The sequence below is a fragment of the Equus quagga genome, unplaced genomic scaffold (genome assembly GCF_021613505.1).
Source record: "Equus quagga isolate Etosha38 unplaced genomic scaffold, UCLA_HA_Equagga_1.0 HiC_scaffold_447_RagTag, whole genome shotgun sequence".
Classification (NCBI taxonomy): Eukaryota; Metazoa; Chordata; class Mammalia; order Perissodactyla; family Equidae; genus Equus; species Equus quagga.
Window position 1 is genome coordinate 66,544 of NW_025793810.1, and position 15,382 is coordinate 81,925.

General features: G+C 48.3%; 1 protein-coding gene across 1 annotated transcript in view; it reads right to left on the reverse strand.

Moving 5' to 3' along the window:
• Window positions 1-15,382, reverse strand: part of LOC124232314 (aldehyde oxidase 2-like) — a 52,007-nt gene that overhangs the window by 14,224 nt on the left and 22,401 nt on the right. The window contains exons 15-23 of the mRNA XM_046649272.1: window positions 15,227-15,382; window positions 12,952-13,179; window positions 9,364-9,459; window positions 7,030-7,158; window positions 5,264-5,338; window positions 4,266-4,318; window positions 2,960-3,074; window positions 321-386; window positions 23-211 (exon numbers count right to left, since the gene is read on the reverse strand). The exon at window positions 15,227-15,382 is cut by the window's right edge and continues 74 nt beyond it. Of these exons, the coding sequence (XP_046505228.1) occupies window positions 23-211; window positions 321-386; window positions 2,960-3,074; window positions 4,266-4,318; window positions 5,264-5,338; window positions 7,030-7,158; window positions 9,364-9,459; window positions 12,952-13,179; window positions 15,227-15,382 (1,107 nt within the window). The remainder of the gene's footprint in view (window positions 1-22; window positions 212-320; window positions 387-2,959; window positions 3,075-4,265; window positions 4,319-5,263; window positions 5,339-7,029; window positions 7,159-9,363; window positions 9,460-12,951; window positions 13,180-15,226) is intronic.

Below are 15,382 nucleotides of genomic sequence, written 5' to 3' on the forward strand. Positions count from 1 at the left end.
CAGGGGTAGGTTTGGGGCTTACCTTGGATGAATAGATGGTTAGTGGGGTTTGTGATGACGGCAACAAGGACACATTGAACTCCTCTGGGACGTCAGTGATGGTGGGAATTTTGTAATCGTCTGGGCCTCGGGAATACAAGACTCCTTCTGGGGAATATTTCAGCTCCTCGGTGGTATAAAGGCCCATTCCCTGGGTAAATGAGCCTTCAATCTGAAGGGGGAAAATGTCAAGCTGTGACGTTGTACACGTTTTAGAGGCCTTTACCTCGCCCACAGTGACTTTCAAGAAGTGGTCTTCATCTGAGTGGGCTGGCACCTACCTGCCCAATATCAATGGCTGGATTTAGGCTGCAGCATGCATCCATGACGATGTCTGTTCTGATTTTCTGCCAAAATTAAAATTATCTCAGTATAAAAATTTGAATTAAAAACATTATTTTAAGGTTTATCCAAATGATCTCTAGTTCTTGCAGAACTTCTGCTGGCTTTAACACTGAATTGAACCTCATCAGCATTAGACGTGCTAAGACACCTGTGAAGCTCTTTAAATGTAGTGCCAGGACTGTCGATGACCCCAGGAGATGTGTGCATTCAAGGTCTTGACTCCTTTTAAGTGACTCCGAAGTCCACGGCATGTTGGTGTTTGAGTGTCACTCAGTAAAGAATTGAGCAGGTTGTTCATCTGACTCTCAGCTGGATTTGTCGCTCTACCATAGCCCAGGAGCTCACGGAGGCTCACGAGGATTTGATGGAGACGGTCTCACTCAGCATCACGTCTCACTGAGGAAATCAGGCAGCCATCGCGGCTCGCATGAATCTGGGGACTTGCAAGATCTTGGATTGTATCAAGGGCAAACGCTGAGACCACCTTTGACTTTGCTAATCTGCTTCCTTCCCTGAGAATCGTCACACTGATCTGGCCCTCCTGTTTCAGCACTGGGCATGTGCACGCAGGTTGTTAAGGAGCCACAGAAAGCCCTAAGTGCCTGTGGTCTATCTCAGGAATGTCTCTGAGCTTTCCTGCTGCCCCCATGGCCAGTGTTCGTTCTGACAACATCATCATTCCCTGCTTAGGCTCCATCCCTGGGTTCCTGCTTTCTCTCTAGCCCTTTGCACGGGGAGTTGTCTTTTGACTCAAAGGCTGGCCTCTCAGGCAACCTCCTCTGGGCACTGGCACCAGCCGGCATCCATTCTCAACCTGGGCGGGGCAGGAGACGGGACACACCTCAGAGTGGGCCTTCAATTTCCTGGAAACCCGGGATGTTTTGCATGACGGGGGCTGGACAACGGGAGGAGACGGCCGGGCACTAACTGAACCGTTAGATGTTTCAGCTCAGTGATCACAAACAGCCAGCAAGAAGGCCTGCCGTTTAGAGTCTCTGATTTCTCTTTAGTTAAAAGTTTTGCCTCTTTAAGGAATAAACTATTTCAAGAGACCAAAGTGACACTGAAAGGACTGAACATTAACCTGTAATGAGGAAGGCACAGGGAAGACCACATTGTAACGTCTCTGGCAACACAAATTCTGGAAAATCCCCAAGAGGGTCGTTTCTTCAGGGATTTATGCTAAGGCCTCAGGTGGAATTGCCAGAAAAAAATAAGTATGTCCCAAATACTGCATGAAGCATATTTGTACCAGAAAAAGTTTGTTATTTATCTGAAATTCAAATTTAACTAGGAGTCGCGTGTTTTTATTTGCTAAATCTGACAATACGGCCTTTAGGATGGGGGATCAGAAAACTAGCTGATTTCTAAAAACAGCTTCCCCCCTATTGTGGGGCCTCGAAGGGGTTACAGGTGCCAAGACACTGACACTTGGGCTTTTCGGGGGGCCTGAGGCAGGCTGGTCACCTGCCACCATGTCTCCCTTGTTTGCCACAGTGTGCTGTGCAAGAATTACCATTATCTCTGTGTACCATGATGTGAAAAACATTCCAACACAGTTTTAAGATAATCATATGATCCTAATTTCATGAGTTTACTTCTTCACAATGATCTAGATGAAAATGGAGACATGATATTTCTGTGTCCCAAGGATGAACTTGAGTGGAACTCGAGGGCAACCGCTGTCCAGTCAACCCTTCATTTACTGCACCTTTTATCTTAGTCACATAATATTTAAGCAGTGGACAAATTAACCAACAATGGGGCAGTGAAAGACATTTTGATAAAATTTACAAGTCAGTGTTTGCAAAGTTCTTTCTATTTTACATGACTTGACTATTTCTATTTTGGGTTCAAGATGATGTTGGAGTAATTTGTGTGTTCAATTAGATGTGTCATCGGTCCATTCTACAAATTTCCTAACAATTCACCATACTTTGGATTATACTATATTCTACTTAAGGTTTCTGTAATCTCTCTGTTTCCAGACAGGACCTGGGGATATTCATGGGTTTATTCTTTATGGTGGAAATTGTTAACTTTTGGTTAAATGTGGCTCGCTGCTTCCAATGAGCGGTCTCTTGGACGCTCAATTAAATAGCAAACACAAGAATTATTTTCACACCAGCCCCCGCCCCCGCCGACTCCCAGTCTGTTTTCTTAAGACCAGTAGTACCCCTGGGACAGCTGACTTTGGAGAAACATTATCACATTGCCATGTGCTTTCAAAATGTTTACCCAAGACAATTTACTAAAGTACCTATTCCTTAAAATTAGATAACTTGACTTTCCTTTAGGAATAGAACCCTTTTATTGGGAAAACCTTTGGAAAGTGGTTTTGTTTTCTGAAATGTAATAAAAACAATGCATTTTAGGCTGTCATGAGCAATTCCTTCTTGACTACTTCTTTGTAAGTGGAAATTCAGGATAAAGCTGGATCTCTAGACGTTCTGTGGAATTGAAAGAATCTTTTCTTACTAGACAAGCGCTACATAATGAAGTTGGGCTACTAACGTACAATGCAAGTCTGCTGTTGATGCTTGAACTCGCCAAGAGGAAGTTAGATCCCACTCACCTTGTGAGCTCCCGTCAGGCAGTCCACTTCCACCTCCGAGCTGGCTGCTCCGTAGACATAGTAGGGAAACGGGTCTCCCTCCCCCTTCTCCCAGTCCATGAAGGCCTCGTAGCCCCTGCGGGCAGAAAGAAAGCCCTTTATGGGAGGGGCGTGCAAACAATGCTGCTTCTCTTTAAAAGTTACCAAAGGTTTATGACAGCATTTCATTTGCTGGATGATCATTCCAACTGCCTTTTAAGCTCCTTTAAACGGCTGGCTGTATTCACAATCCAGCTATTACGGCAGCACTGTCATTTCCCTCCGTTTTAAAGAGGATGCTCTCTGGGCTGTAGTTACCACGCCGAAAAGAGAGAAGCCAATGACTGTCTCGGTCCAGACCTCACAGGGTATCTGTATCTTGATGGTTCAGGGTTTGAGTGTTCGTTCTGCACGCTGAAAAGCTCAACTGATTTTCAGCAGGGCTCCCAGAGGGACCCCTAGATTACGCTAACCAAACTCACAGGGGACCGGTGGTCATTCACAGCTGGTAAAAAAGGGCCAGAAATTCAATGCGTTGACTTATAAGGGAAGACGGACCCAGCTAGAGGGCTGATTTGCTCTTCTCCTGTGAAACTAAACTCAGGAATTTACGACTTACCATGTACGGGGCACTGGGCTGGGCCCTTACGTCCCTCTTGCTTCACAAGGATTTGCTTTACCCTTGTGTGTGTGTGTGTGTGTGTGTGTGTGTGTGTGTGCATGTGTGTAGCTCGGCGGTCTGTTTCATTAAATTGTAAAACTAATGTCATACACTTCCTGAATTTGACAACCAGCGCTCCTCTCTGTGCCTCATTCAATTAATGAGCATTGACCGAGGGCCTCCCACCGATAGACCCTGCACAAATGAAGAGCGGTGACCACCATCCCGGCCATCTCCTCCTGCCCAGCAAGGAGCTTCAAAAGGGAGAGGTTTTACGGCAAAGGGAGGGAGGTTGGCAAAATGGAATTGCAAACTGTTTCTAATGGTATCTTTTTACTACTTACAATAAAGAATATTATTATTCCACAATAAAGAATAGTAAATAATGATTAGATATTGTAAGTCATGTTTTATAATTTTTTTTTACCCGATGGGGTATTTTTACTATTTAATATTTCTTTGGACGTAGCTCATAGAGCTATATGAAGTCATAGAATTTGGGGCCTGGAAGAGAACTCAGCGATCACATAATAACAACTTATTCTATAAATGAGGGAACTGAGGCCTGGAGTAACTGGGTCACCTCATGCTTTCTCAGCTAAGTTATGACATTATTGCAATTTTTACCTGAAGTATCCAGTGGCTGAAAGACTGATTCTTTGTTCAAAAGCAGCTTCTATCTGCAGAATGGGCATATTTAGTTAAAATAAAATAAATGTACCATCTGATAGGTGAAAATGAAAATATTTTATGTATCGAAGTTGACATCTGGGGACCGGGCCTGTGTCTGAGTGGTTAAAGTTCCACGCACTCCACTTTGGTGGCCCAGGATTGTGGGATTGGGTCCTGGGTGCAGACCTACTCCACTCATCAGCCATGCTATGGAGGCATCTCACATGCAAAGTAGAGGAAGATTAGCACAGATGTTAGCTCAGAGCCAATCTTCCTCACCAAAAAAAAAGAGAGAGAGAGAGATCTGATCATTGTTGTTGGTGCTTTGTTACCAATAATAGAACTCATCATAATGTTTTTTCCTCAGCTAGTGCACTCTAACAGTTTCCTTCTGATTGAGCTCAGAAGTCTGAATTCAAGAAACAAAATACAATCCTGCTGCTCATCCATGATGTAGGGGCTTTGTTCACAAGGGATTTGGGGCTTCATTTCTACATGTTAGAACGCTAGTCAGCACGTGTGTAAGTGTGAGAGAGTTGTTCTAATGAATAAGACACAGGATATCGTAAAGGTGGAGAGATGGGTCATTTCCCTTGAGACATCTTCAATAGCAGTCAGGCCTGTTTTAGTTTCCCCCTTCCTACTCAAGACATCGCCATCTTTTTGTGGCCTAGGAAGGCTCGACTTTTCCCCTCCTTCCTTATTTAAGCGGGGCGGGTCAGGGTGTTCTTCATCACTTCCTTGCTCCCCTCAGTGACGGGTTCCCTGTGCGCCCTCTCCGTACACACCTGGTGGCCATCGTCCAGCAGCATCTCAACCTCTGGCGACCCCGCCCTTTGAAGGAAGTCTGCTCTTAGAACCGTCTACACAGTGGGCTGTGACCGGCCATGGAGCTCTCAGCACTGGTCTGGGTGGTTCTCTCATTTCTAGTAAGAATGGAGGGGAGCACTTACCCAGTCTTCCCAAGTACCTTCCGGATTTTTCTTAATGATGGGCTCAAGGCGTTTCAGCAGGATCTGGCAAGCATTCTTGAAGGAGTGAAGAAGTGAACCCCATTAGAGAAGAGCCCGGTGGTTACGATTTGTGTGGACGAATATTAACTGATAATCGGTTAGGTCAATGAATGCTTACAGAGTGCCTGATCCTGACACTCTGGGGACACAGAGACGATGACAACACAGCCCCTGACCCTGAGGAGAGCGTCAGTTACCGGAGGGTTTTCCTTCCTGGTTCACTTTCTGTGAAGAGGTAGGCTGGGCTGAATTTCTCCTCTCAGGTCCCCTTTCTAAGACTATTCATGCTCGTAATTGTTTTTTCTCTTTTTCTACATTTTTTGACTTAAGCCTTCTTTTGTATTTCCCATAAATTAAAATAAATGGAACAAAACATCTTATTTTCATTCAAATTTGTGCTTTCCAATCTGCAACAATGACATGTCAGTATCCCTCCGGGTCTGAGACATTGTTCAGCTCTCTGTCCATCTTCCACCTGTTCATCCAGCTACCGTCCCACCACCGCAATGAAGGCCTTGGCTTTGGGTGTGAAGTGAGAAAATAATTAAATTTGTTTTTATAATAATCTACATCTAGAAAGTTTCCGACACTCAAAACAGAAACCTAAAACTCAATATCCTAGAAGATGGATTGACACTTAGTTTGGGCCAACAACTCCCATACACACAGAGTTATTCCTATCTTGTGTGTTTGATTCCACCCCAAATGGGATCTCATGAAACTTGAGGTTCCCCACACATTTGTTCTGAGTGAAAGAGTGTCTGGTTTTTGAGCCCCTAGGAGGTGTCCCCACGAAGATAAGATGGATTTGAAAGCGGTTTCTCTTGGTAGCACAAATGCAGTGTCCTGGGAGTGAGGGACGGCGCCTCTCCACAGGGTCCCCAGGGGAAAGGAGGCAGTTTCTAACAGAAGCAGGACGCAGAGATAGTACTTCAAAAGTACGTAGAGTCAGATACTGAATTACAGAATAGGAAGTCACGGTTCCATTCTGAAAAAGCCAAAATTTAGCAGGTGTTTTTTTAACATCAGTTAGAAAATAAGTACCAGGCGAGCGGCCGGGCGCCGCAGCTCTCCACCGACGCCGACGCTCTGCCTGCGCTCGGCCGCCCACCTGCCGGCGGGAACTGTGTGTCCGGCGCTGCGTTGTTGGTGCCCACCCTTCTTCTTTCTGCGTCTCCCGGGGACAGAGACTGCCCTCTCCCCACACCCACCGTCCCGCCCTGCGTGGTGTCTGGGCGCAGCGCCTGCCCCCTCTGGACGTTTTCCCGGCCCGCCCTGAGCTGCACGTGCCCGACACGGTTCTGCGCGGGGAGCCGAGGGGCTGGCAGCAGCTGCGGGTCGGGCCTCCACGCTCCATCCCTTCTCTGGCTCCCTGGAAAGATGGGGCTCAGGGCAGCCTTGAAAGCCACGCGCTGAGGAAGGAGGGATCACCACCGAGCTGGGTGCTCGAAGGACGAACCCGCCCTCTGACTGCTATGTGTGCGAGAAAAAGACTTGTGTTGTGTTGCAGCCACTATGTTCTGGGCCTGTTCGTCACCTCACTTTAGACCCTCTGACTGACACAGTCTCCCGACATTTTGGTCATCCCAAGCCTATGTTTAGTGACACAGGTGACTTCCCTGAAGCCAAACACTTGTGCCTGTATCCAGCTAAGAAAACCAGAGATGTGGGAAAAGCACCCAGGACAGACAGACAGGAGGAAGCACCTGCACAGCTCGGCCGTTGACGTCGGAGCCGATGGACGCCGCTGTCGCGATGGTGTTAGGCACCGTGGCTGTGCTTGTTTCACAGATGTGCATGTGAGACATGGGGACCTTCAACTCACGGCTGGCCACCTAGGAGAGCAACAAACGTTGTCAAGTCCAGTAAGGCCTTCTGTGAAGATTTGAGTCATTATTTTTCTTAATTTAAAAAACTGCTGTTTTTATTATAGCCAAGATATCCTTTAAAGCCTACAATAATGTATCTTCTAAAAACTAAAACCACTTTTTAGTAGGTGTTTTAAAGTGTTTTTACGGTAACATTCCACAGCAGTCCTTCCATTCAAATTTGGTGCATTTAGGATGTTAAGGGTTCCCTTTTCTCCAAGGTTTACATGTGTAAGGGAACAGGCCAAGCTGAGATTATTAGACTAATTTGGTGACAGTGCAGGAAGAGGGACAGAGAGTGAGAGAGAAATAGAGAGAGAGATAGAGATAGATTGACTGACTCAGTTTGGTCTTAAATCTGTCGGTTTCAGTACCAGAGGAATGTGGTTGGCCCCAAGGGCCTGTCGTCTCTCGCGCCCTCATCCCCGCCTAAACTTTGGCTTCCTCCCCTGTTCTTCTGCTTGTTCCACTTGCTTATATTCCTCTACGATTTGCTGTTCACTTTTTTCTTTTCTGCTCTTTTCCTTCCAGTTTCCCCAGCAGACACATGTGGAAATTAAGATATTTAATCAAGAAGAAATGAAAAATAAAAAAAGAGAGTTGAGGCCAGCCCGTTGCCAAGTAGTTAAGTTCGCACGCTCTGCTTTGGTGGCCCCTGGTTTCGCTGGTTCAGATTCTGGGTGGGGACGTGGCACCGCTCACAAGGCCATGTTGAGGTGGTGTCCTGCATGCCACAACTGGAGGGACCCACAACTAAAATGTGCAATTATGTACTGGGGGGACCGGGGGAGAGGAAACAGGAAAAAAAACCCCTATGTACTAGAGGGCTTTGGGGAAAAAGAAGAGAAAAAAAACGAAAGAAGATTGGCAACAGATGTTAGCTCAGGTGTCAATCTTTAAGAAAAAAAAGGGAGGAGGGAAAGAAGGAAAAGAAGAGAGCATTATTTTGGCTGCTGTTGTCTTTTAGTTTTTGCAAAAACACTTTCACCACGTCTGCGGGTGTGTACCTGTCCCTAATGCCAGTCTTCAGACTGATGCTGTTCAGTGATGACATTTCCCCAGAAAGATGCAAAAATGGAAGAAATAAGAACAATTTTATTGGTTCTTGGTGATGAAAATCCAAAGGGAATTTAATGGTTCGCATCACTGGGAGAGACAGAGGCAGCTAGGGTCACATATATCTTCATCTAGGGGCTTTATGCTCTCCCCAGGGGCCCCTCGCAGCCTCTCACACTTGCTTTTCTTTCTACGATGGCCGTGTTATTTCCAACAGCAGACAGGCTTCCTCCGTGGCACAGGAGAGCTGCCTCTGACAAGCCCTGGCCTATAGCAGAGCAGCTAAACCACCACAAGGAGACCATAGTTCCTGTCTCCTGGCATCCACACATCAGTCCCAGGAAAGGACTCCAATTGGCCTTGCTTGGTCATGTGCCTCCTTTCTGGACCAATCCCTGTAGCCGGTGGGATTCAGGAGCCACGACTGACCAGACCTGAGTCCTGTGCCTGTATCTGTGGCAGGTGTTGGGGAAAGGATGGGAAGGGGGCTAAAAGGCGCCAGAATTGAGGAGTCCTTCAGAAAGTATGGAACATGGGAGATGCGGTCCAAAGGAGCTGAGGGGATAGTCAAAAGCTGCAGATGTGCAAGATAACAAGCTAATAAATTCATTAGAGTGAAATTCATTCACTTTAAAGCATTATTCTTTTTCCTCCTGAAATATCTTCCTACTTTGTGCGTGTGTGTTAAAATAGCCTTTAAAAATTACAGGATGATAACAGTTGATGAGACACTTGTCCTTACTTGTCAGACTAATACATTAGCAAGTTAATATTGTCCAAAATGTAAAAATTATACATACTGGTCTCAGAATAGAAAAGCTGAGAAAGTCCTACAGCAGGTAAGGCTGCATGGCGCTGCCCCCAGCGCTCCAGGGGTGCCTCACCGGTGTCTCCACAGCCACCACCGTCCAGAAGCCCTGGCCTTGCCCCAGGAGGATCTGCACGTGTTGGGATTTCTCCCACCTCAGCCTTCTATTTGATATGTAAGAAGCTCTTCAAGTAAATAGTCCAGATCTTAGGGTTTGAATACAGGGAGTGTCATTTACCCCACAACAGTGCCATATGGCAGTCATGGCAACAGCGTATAGAGAGGTTAACGACAGTCTTATTTCTTACCTGTAGCATTTTGGTGTGAATGCCTTGGCCCAGTTCGTTGCCTCCATGTGTGACCAGTACGGACCCATCTGTGTAGATGTGAACCAGTGCAGCTGCCTAGTGAAACGAGCCAGAAGGCACAGCTCGGTGCAGGGGAAGAGCAACGTAAGAAAAGAGGCAGCGAAACACCCGTCTCACGGAGCGGGCGGGTCACGACTGAATGGAATCACAAAGGGAAGAAGGGTTCACGCCGGGCAAGGTGGGCAAAAACTCCCCATTGTCTGCAAGGGAAGCCCTGCTGCTCATTAGGACATGAGGCCTTTGGGGTTTTTCCATTTCCATCCCTGTCTCTTCCCACCCGCTCCTCGGTCTCCTGTGCCGTTGCTCCTTCCTGACCCGCCTCTTGCTGATGCTGGTCCCTCTTCCTGGCCTGAACCCTGGGCCTCTATTCTGTTAAAACTTCCACAATGCTTCTCATTCCCCCCCGGGAGGATTAGAGGATTAATTACTCTCCTCTCTGCACTTCCTCTTACGGGGTGCACTGGGCTGAATAAATGTCCCACCCACCCCCAAATTCATGTCCACCTGGCACCTCAAAATGTAACCTTATCTGGAAATAGTCTCTGCAGATGTGATTAGTTAGTGTGAGGTCATACTGGATTAGGGCGGGCCCCACATCCGGTGAGCAGTGTCCTTCTGAGAAGGCCACATGAAGACAGAGGCAGAGACTGGGGGTCTGCAGCCACAAGTCAAGGAACACCAGGAGCCACCAGAAGCTGGAAGGGATGAGGAAGGATTCTTTCCTGGACCCTTCAGAAGGAGCACGGCCCTGCTGACACCTCGATTTAAAATCTCTAGGCTCCAGAACTGTGAGAGAATAAATGTGTTGCTTTAAGCTGCCCCGTTTGTGGTACTTTGTTCCAGCAGCCCCAGGAAATGAACACAGGCTTTTCTGCGGGAGTCTCATGGAGGAAGGGCACCTGGTCCTGTTCAGCTTTGTGTCCTGTAGAGAATTTGGGGCAAGTCTGAATCACAGAGACACTAAAGAAATGCTTGTTAAATCGGATGAATGGAAATGTGGTATTTTTCCTTCCGGGAGGAGGAGCAGGAGGAGGAGGAGAAATCAGGACTCCAGTCTATTCCCGTCTGAGGCTTGGAGGAGGTCTGGGGCACCCCGCTTGTAGGCGCTAATAATAGTAGTCATCCACTGTGGGCCTTTCGACTCCCTCTGAGAACAGCGCTCCCCATGCCTGGTTTAAAGGGGAGGTGTTCCAGCTCTGTGAGTCATCAGCTGACCCGGGATAACACGCTTCACTCAGCTCCCAGCTGGTGATTCTCGGGTGTGTCAATTTAGAGCTCTGTGCGGAAGCTGGAGGCCTTTCAAATGGAGGCTTAAATCTTTGATTCAAAGATGTTTGTGTTACAAGATGAGAAGTTGGCTCCGTGGGAGAGGGCAGGGAGCAGGCTGTGGTTTGGGTGAGAAGCAGCTGTGCAGTGAGGGGAGGTGCGATGGGATGAAAACTACATAGGTGGCCTTTGTCCCTGGTTCTTGGCACAGAGCTCCTAGAACCCCTGGAATTTACTGTCTTTTGTATGGTAATAAGATGACTCTTGGGGAGCCTAGATAGTTTCAGGACGGGGGAATGTTTGCCAGAAACACCAACCATGTGGCTAGACAGTTCCATCTCTCAGTGCCCCTCCCAGGGGAGTAGAGATGGACTGGAGATTGAGGTCAGTCACCAACGGCCAAAGATTTAATCAGTTGTGCCTAAGTAGTGGCACCTCCATAAACCCCCCAAACGACGGGGGGTTCGAGGAGCTTCCGGGCTGGGGAACATCCACTAGCGGGAGGGTCGCCCGCTGGAGGGGGAGGGCACGAGGCTGCGCGCTCCCCCCCCCCCCCCCGTGCGTCTCTCCCATTTGGCTGCTCTTGGGTCGCATCCTCTATGACGAAGTGGCAACGACCGTGAGTAAAGTGCTTGCTTGAGTTCTGTAGCTCTGCAAATTATCAGACCTGAGGGGTGGGCAGGGAAGGCCCAGAATTTGCAGTCGGCGGGGCAGAAGGGTGGGTGGCGTGGGCACTCCGTTTGGGCTGGCGTCTGATGGGACTCAGCCTTGACTGGGGTTCTGCGGTGACTCTGGGTAGCTAGTGTCAGAATCGAATTGCTAGACGCCCAGTTGGCGTTGGAGAATGGAGAACTGGTAGAGAAGACACAACATTTCGTGTCAGAGAAAAAACCACACGGGTGACCATCCAGGATCTCTTATGCTGTTGATTCAGTCCAGGCCTGTAGACGTGACCGTTAACCTTCCCGTGTCTCTTTATAGAACGAGCACGCTGGACCTAACAGGAGTGTGAGGCAGGAGTCCAGGGCTCCCACTGCCAGAGGAGCCCCAGCTCTGAGAGGTGAGTCTGAGCGCTCTGGCGGGGAGGGGGGCGTGTGGGCTGCCCTGGAAAACTACCCAGTGCTCAGGCACCCCGCCAGGTGCTTTACTGTGACCGTCTCATCAAATCCTCATCAATCCTGAAACAGGATGATTATTCTCATTTTATAATTGGAGAAGCTGAGGCTCAGAGAGGTTAAATAACTTGCTAATGTCACACAGCTAGTAAGCGGCAGGGCCAAGGATTTCTCCAGTCTTCCTGACTCCCAGTCCTGATTAGGGGTTTGGGGCAAGTGCTTTATTCCCTAAGAAGGATTTCCTCTGGCAGAGCAGCTTGTGGTGGGTGTGTGTCTCTTGGCTGCCAGCAGTTGGCCATCGGTGGAAGAATGCTTTCAGTGGTACGCACGTAAGGGAGATCTAACGCCTTTTCAGATTTAGAGTTTAGGTTTAGATTCAGATCTAATGCATTTAGGATTTTTCCAGTTGCTGAGTTTTCTGCTTTTGGTGGACAATAACGGGGAGGCAACAAGCTCTCCCAGTTTCCTAAACAGCTTTCCTGTGTACGACCTGTTGGGATTTCTGGGAAGGCTCGTCCGCACCAGTCCTTGTGCTGTCGGGTGGACTCATCCATACGCTGCCCTTCTGCCTCCCTTCTGGAAGGGCCTCTGGATGGCTTGTTTCTTCCTTTCACACGTTTACTTGGGAGGATTTCTGGAGCCCACTCTCACTTCCCCCCCAGACTTGACACAGGTTCCTGAGGGGGTGCCTCGAAACAGCCAGCTGCTCAGAGCAAAACGGAAGACGTAGCACGTGCACCAGATGTGCTGCGGTGTTTGGGACACGGACCAGCAGACGTGCCATTCCCACCCACGCCAGGAGACCCCCAGCTCCAAAAGCACAGTACCACGCCTGCGTGGTCGCCTATTCCCTTGGCGAAGAGTGGGGGTTCCTGAGAGGGGGGTCAATGCTCCATCTTGGCAGTTATGCACCGCAGGCCTCCTGCTCGCTCATGCTGTTTTCTGCCATTGAGGCTTTTCTACTGCACTGTGTTAAAAGTGCTTGCAGTTGCGGGCTGCTCAGGAGAGTTTCGTACATTTCTCCCAAGTTCCAGGGTCGGGGGCTCAGTGCCCTGGGGAATGTGACACTCTCCCAAAGTCAGCACTAGCTGACTGGGCCAGGAGGGTGTCTGACATGAGGGTTCCACCCCACATAGATGAGTCTTACCTGATGAAAGCTTGTGGCAGCAAAGCCAACGGAAAACTTCATGGGGACCACAGCCAGGCCTCTCTTCCTCCAGTAATTCTTCTTGTTGAACTCTGCCACTTGCATCCTTCGGCTGTGAAAGGAAGACTTGTCCAGACATTCGTTCCAGCATCTTATCAGGGGCTCAGGGTTGAACGCTTGTTTGTAGATGGTTTTATCAACTGTTTTGTACATGTTTTTCTCCCTCACCTGAAACGGGTGGGAAATGGAGGCGACAGTTATGGTAAGACAGGAACGGGCTGCAGAACAGAGACTCGAAAAGCCCCCTGGTAGAGCACAGACTTTGATGGGGGAGACAGGCTCTTTCTCCTTTTTCTTGCAAGCATATGCCTTTGCAAAAGCAATAGAGGTGATTTCTCACCTCTTCTTCCATGCACGGCCGGGGTCTCTCCCTCCTGGAAGTGGAGGGTGGCGGTAGTGACTGCTTTGTGTAGGGCGGTGGGGTAAGGGGCCTAGGGAGGCCGATTTTTCTTCTTTCTCCTACAAGGTTCAGAGGATGGGGCAGAGTCGGTCGGTAGTACATAAAAGCAAGGGTCTGCTGTCATAACTGAAGACTTGTTCTGCTAGAGAGGAGGAGCGTTGCGCCAATGACGGAGAGCAGAGCCTCTCTAAGGCTTCCAGCTGCCTTGGGAACGGGTTGTAGGCAAATCTTTTTCAAAGTGTCTCTGAATATGGGTGTCTTAGTCCCGGAAGCTTGCAGCCTTGACAAGGAAGGAGGGCCCACGGGGACATGCTCTGGAGTTTTTCATCATCCCCACCACACTCTAATAGCAATAGTAGAATTACGATTATCAGCAACCACACCGGACTAATACTATCCAGTTTATGAAAACGAGTTTCAACAAATGCTAACTCACTTGAGTCTTGTGGAAACTCTGTGAGGTGTGTCACACCGCCCTCATTTTACAGATGAGGAAACTGAGTCACAAAGAGGTTGCCTCTCCTTGTTCAAGTTCTTCCACTGGCCTATCCTACCTTTCCATTATCTGTGCCTATCATTCTTCAAGGCCTATCTCAGTGCCATTGTCTCCAGAAAGTTCTTCCTACTCCCCGCCCCCCAAGCCGATGTGAAGTCTTCCTGCTCTGTACCCACAGAACACTCTGTGTGACTTCTCTTGGGGTAACTGCTGTCTTCTTTGTCCAATCTTTAGGTGTTCTCTCGTGTGTAGGCAGTACCCTGACAATCACAAATCATAAACCTGGTGGTCCTCCCTGTTGAATTAGGGACAAAGGGGCTCAAAAGACAGTACATGGAAAGTCTTGCGGGAGCAGAGGGTCTACACTGGGGAAACAAGTGACAGAAGTGTGAACAGTAGGCTGGAGTTGGACTGGACGTGTGAGGAGTGGGAGAGTTATCAGCAGGTGTCTCGGTGGCCTGTGGCGGCCTCTCTCCCCTGGTCTAGCACACTGTGCATACTGTGCACCTTCTAGGACCTCACACAAAATTGCGTTTTTGGAGGGCATTCTTTTGACACTCTCTCTCAAAAGTTTTCAAGCGCACCAGCAGTTCCTCTTGTGTAAATTTATCCTAAAGATGTCGACAGTAGGGCAAAGATGCGCCCTTGGTACATCTGTACCAAGATGTTTATTGCGGCATCATTTTAATAGCCCCAAATGAGTAACAACCTGAATGTGTATCAATAAAGGAGTGGCTAGGTAAGTTACACGCATCCATATTACATAGTGCCATTCAGTCATCAAAAAGAGTGCAGCAGATCATTCTACTGACACGGGAAGACAGCATATTGTCATAGAAAAAGCAAGGTGCAGAATACTCTGTGTACTATGGTCCCGTTTCGGTAAATAACTACGTATGTGCACATCCACATTATAAGTCAATGTCTACCTGTGTGTGAATACAGATGGGTGGAGGAACACAGAGAAAGGGCCAGAACAATAAACACGGAACTGTTAACAGTGGTTACTCTCAACCAGCAGGGAGGGGGATGGGAAAGGGGCTGTTCACTTTCTACTTTAATTATTTCAGTGTGGTTTGAATGTTAAAAATAGTAATTATTTTGTATAGATTAAAAAAGAAAGAAAAAGAAATCGAAGATGCAAACATAAGGAGGGATGATGACACGGGGAGGTGAGTTGTTTAGGTAGCCCTGAATGCATCTTGAGTTCTGAGCCAGGGCTCACTCCTGCGGCTCTTCCAGGGTGATTCTGTGGGAGCTGTTCCCTGCCTTGTCTGATTCTTGAGCAGCTTTGGTTACGACCTTGATTACAGCCTTACCTTTTCTGGCAGAAGGCCACATTTGGCTGCCACGGCTGTGATGCAAGACTCTGTGACCAGGGTTCCTTGGGGGAAGCCGAATCCACGAAAGGCCGTGTTGGATGGTAAATTTGTCATGCACGCACGTCCCCGGAACCTGAGGTTGCGGATTTTATA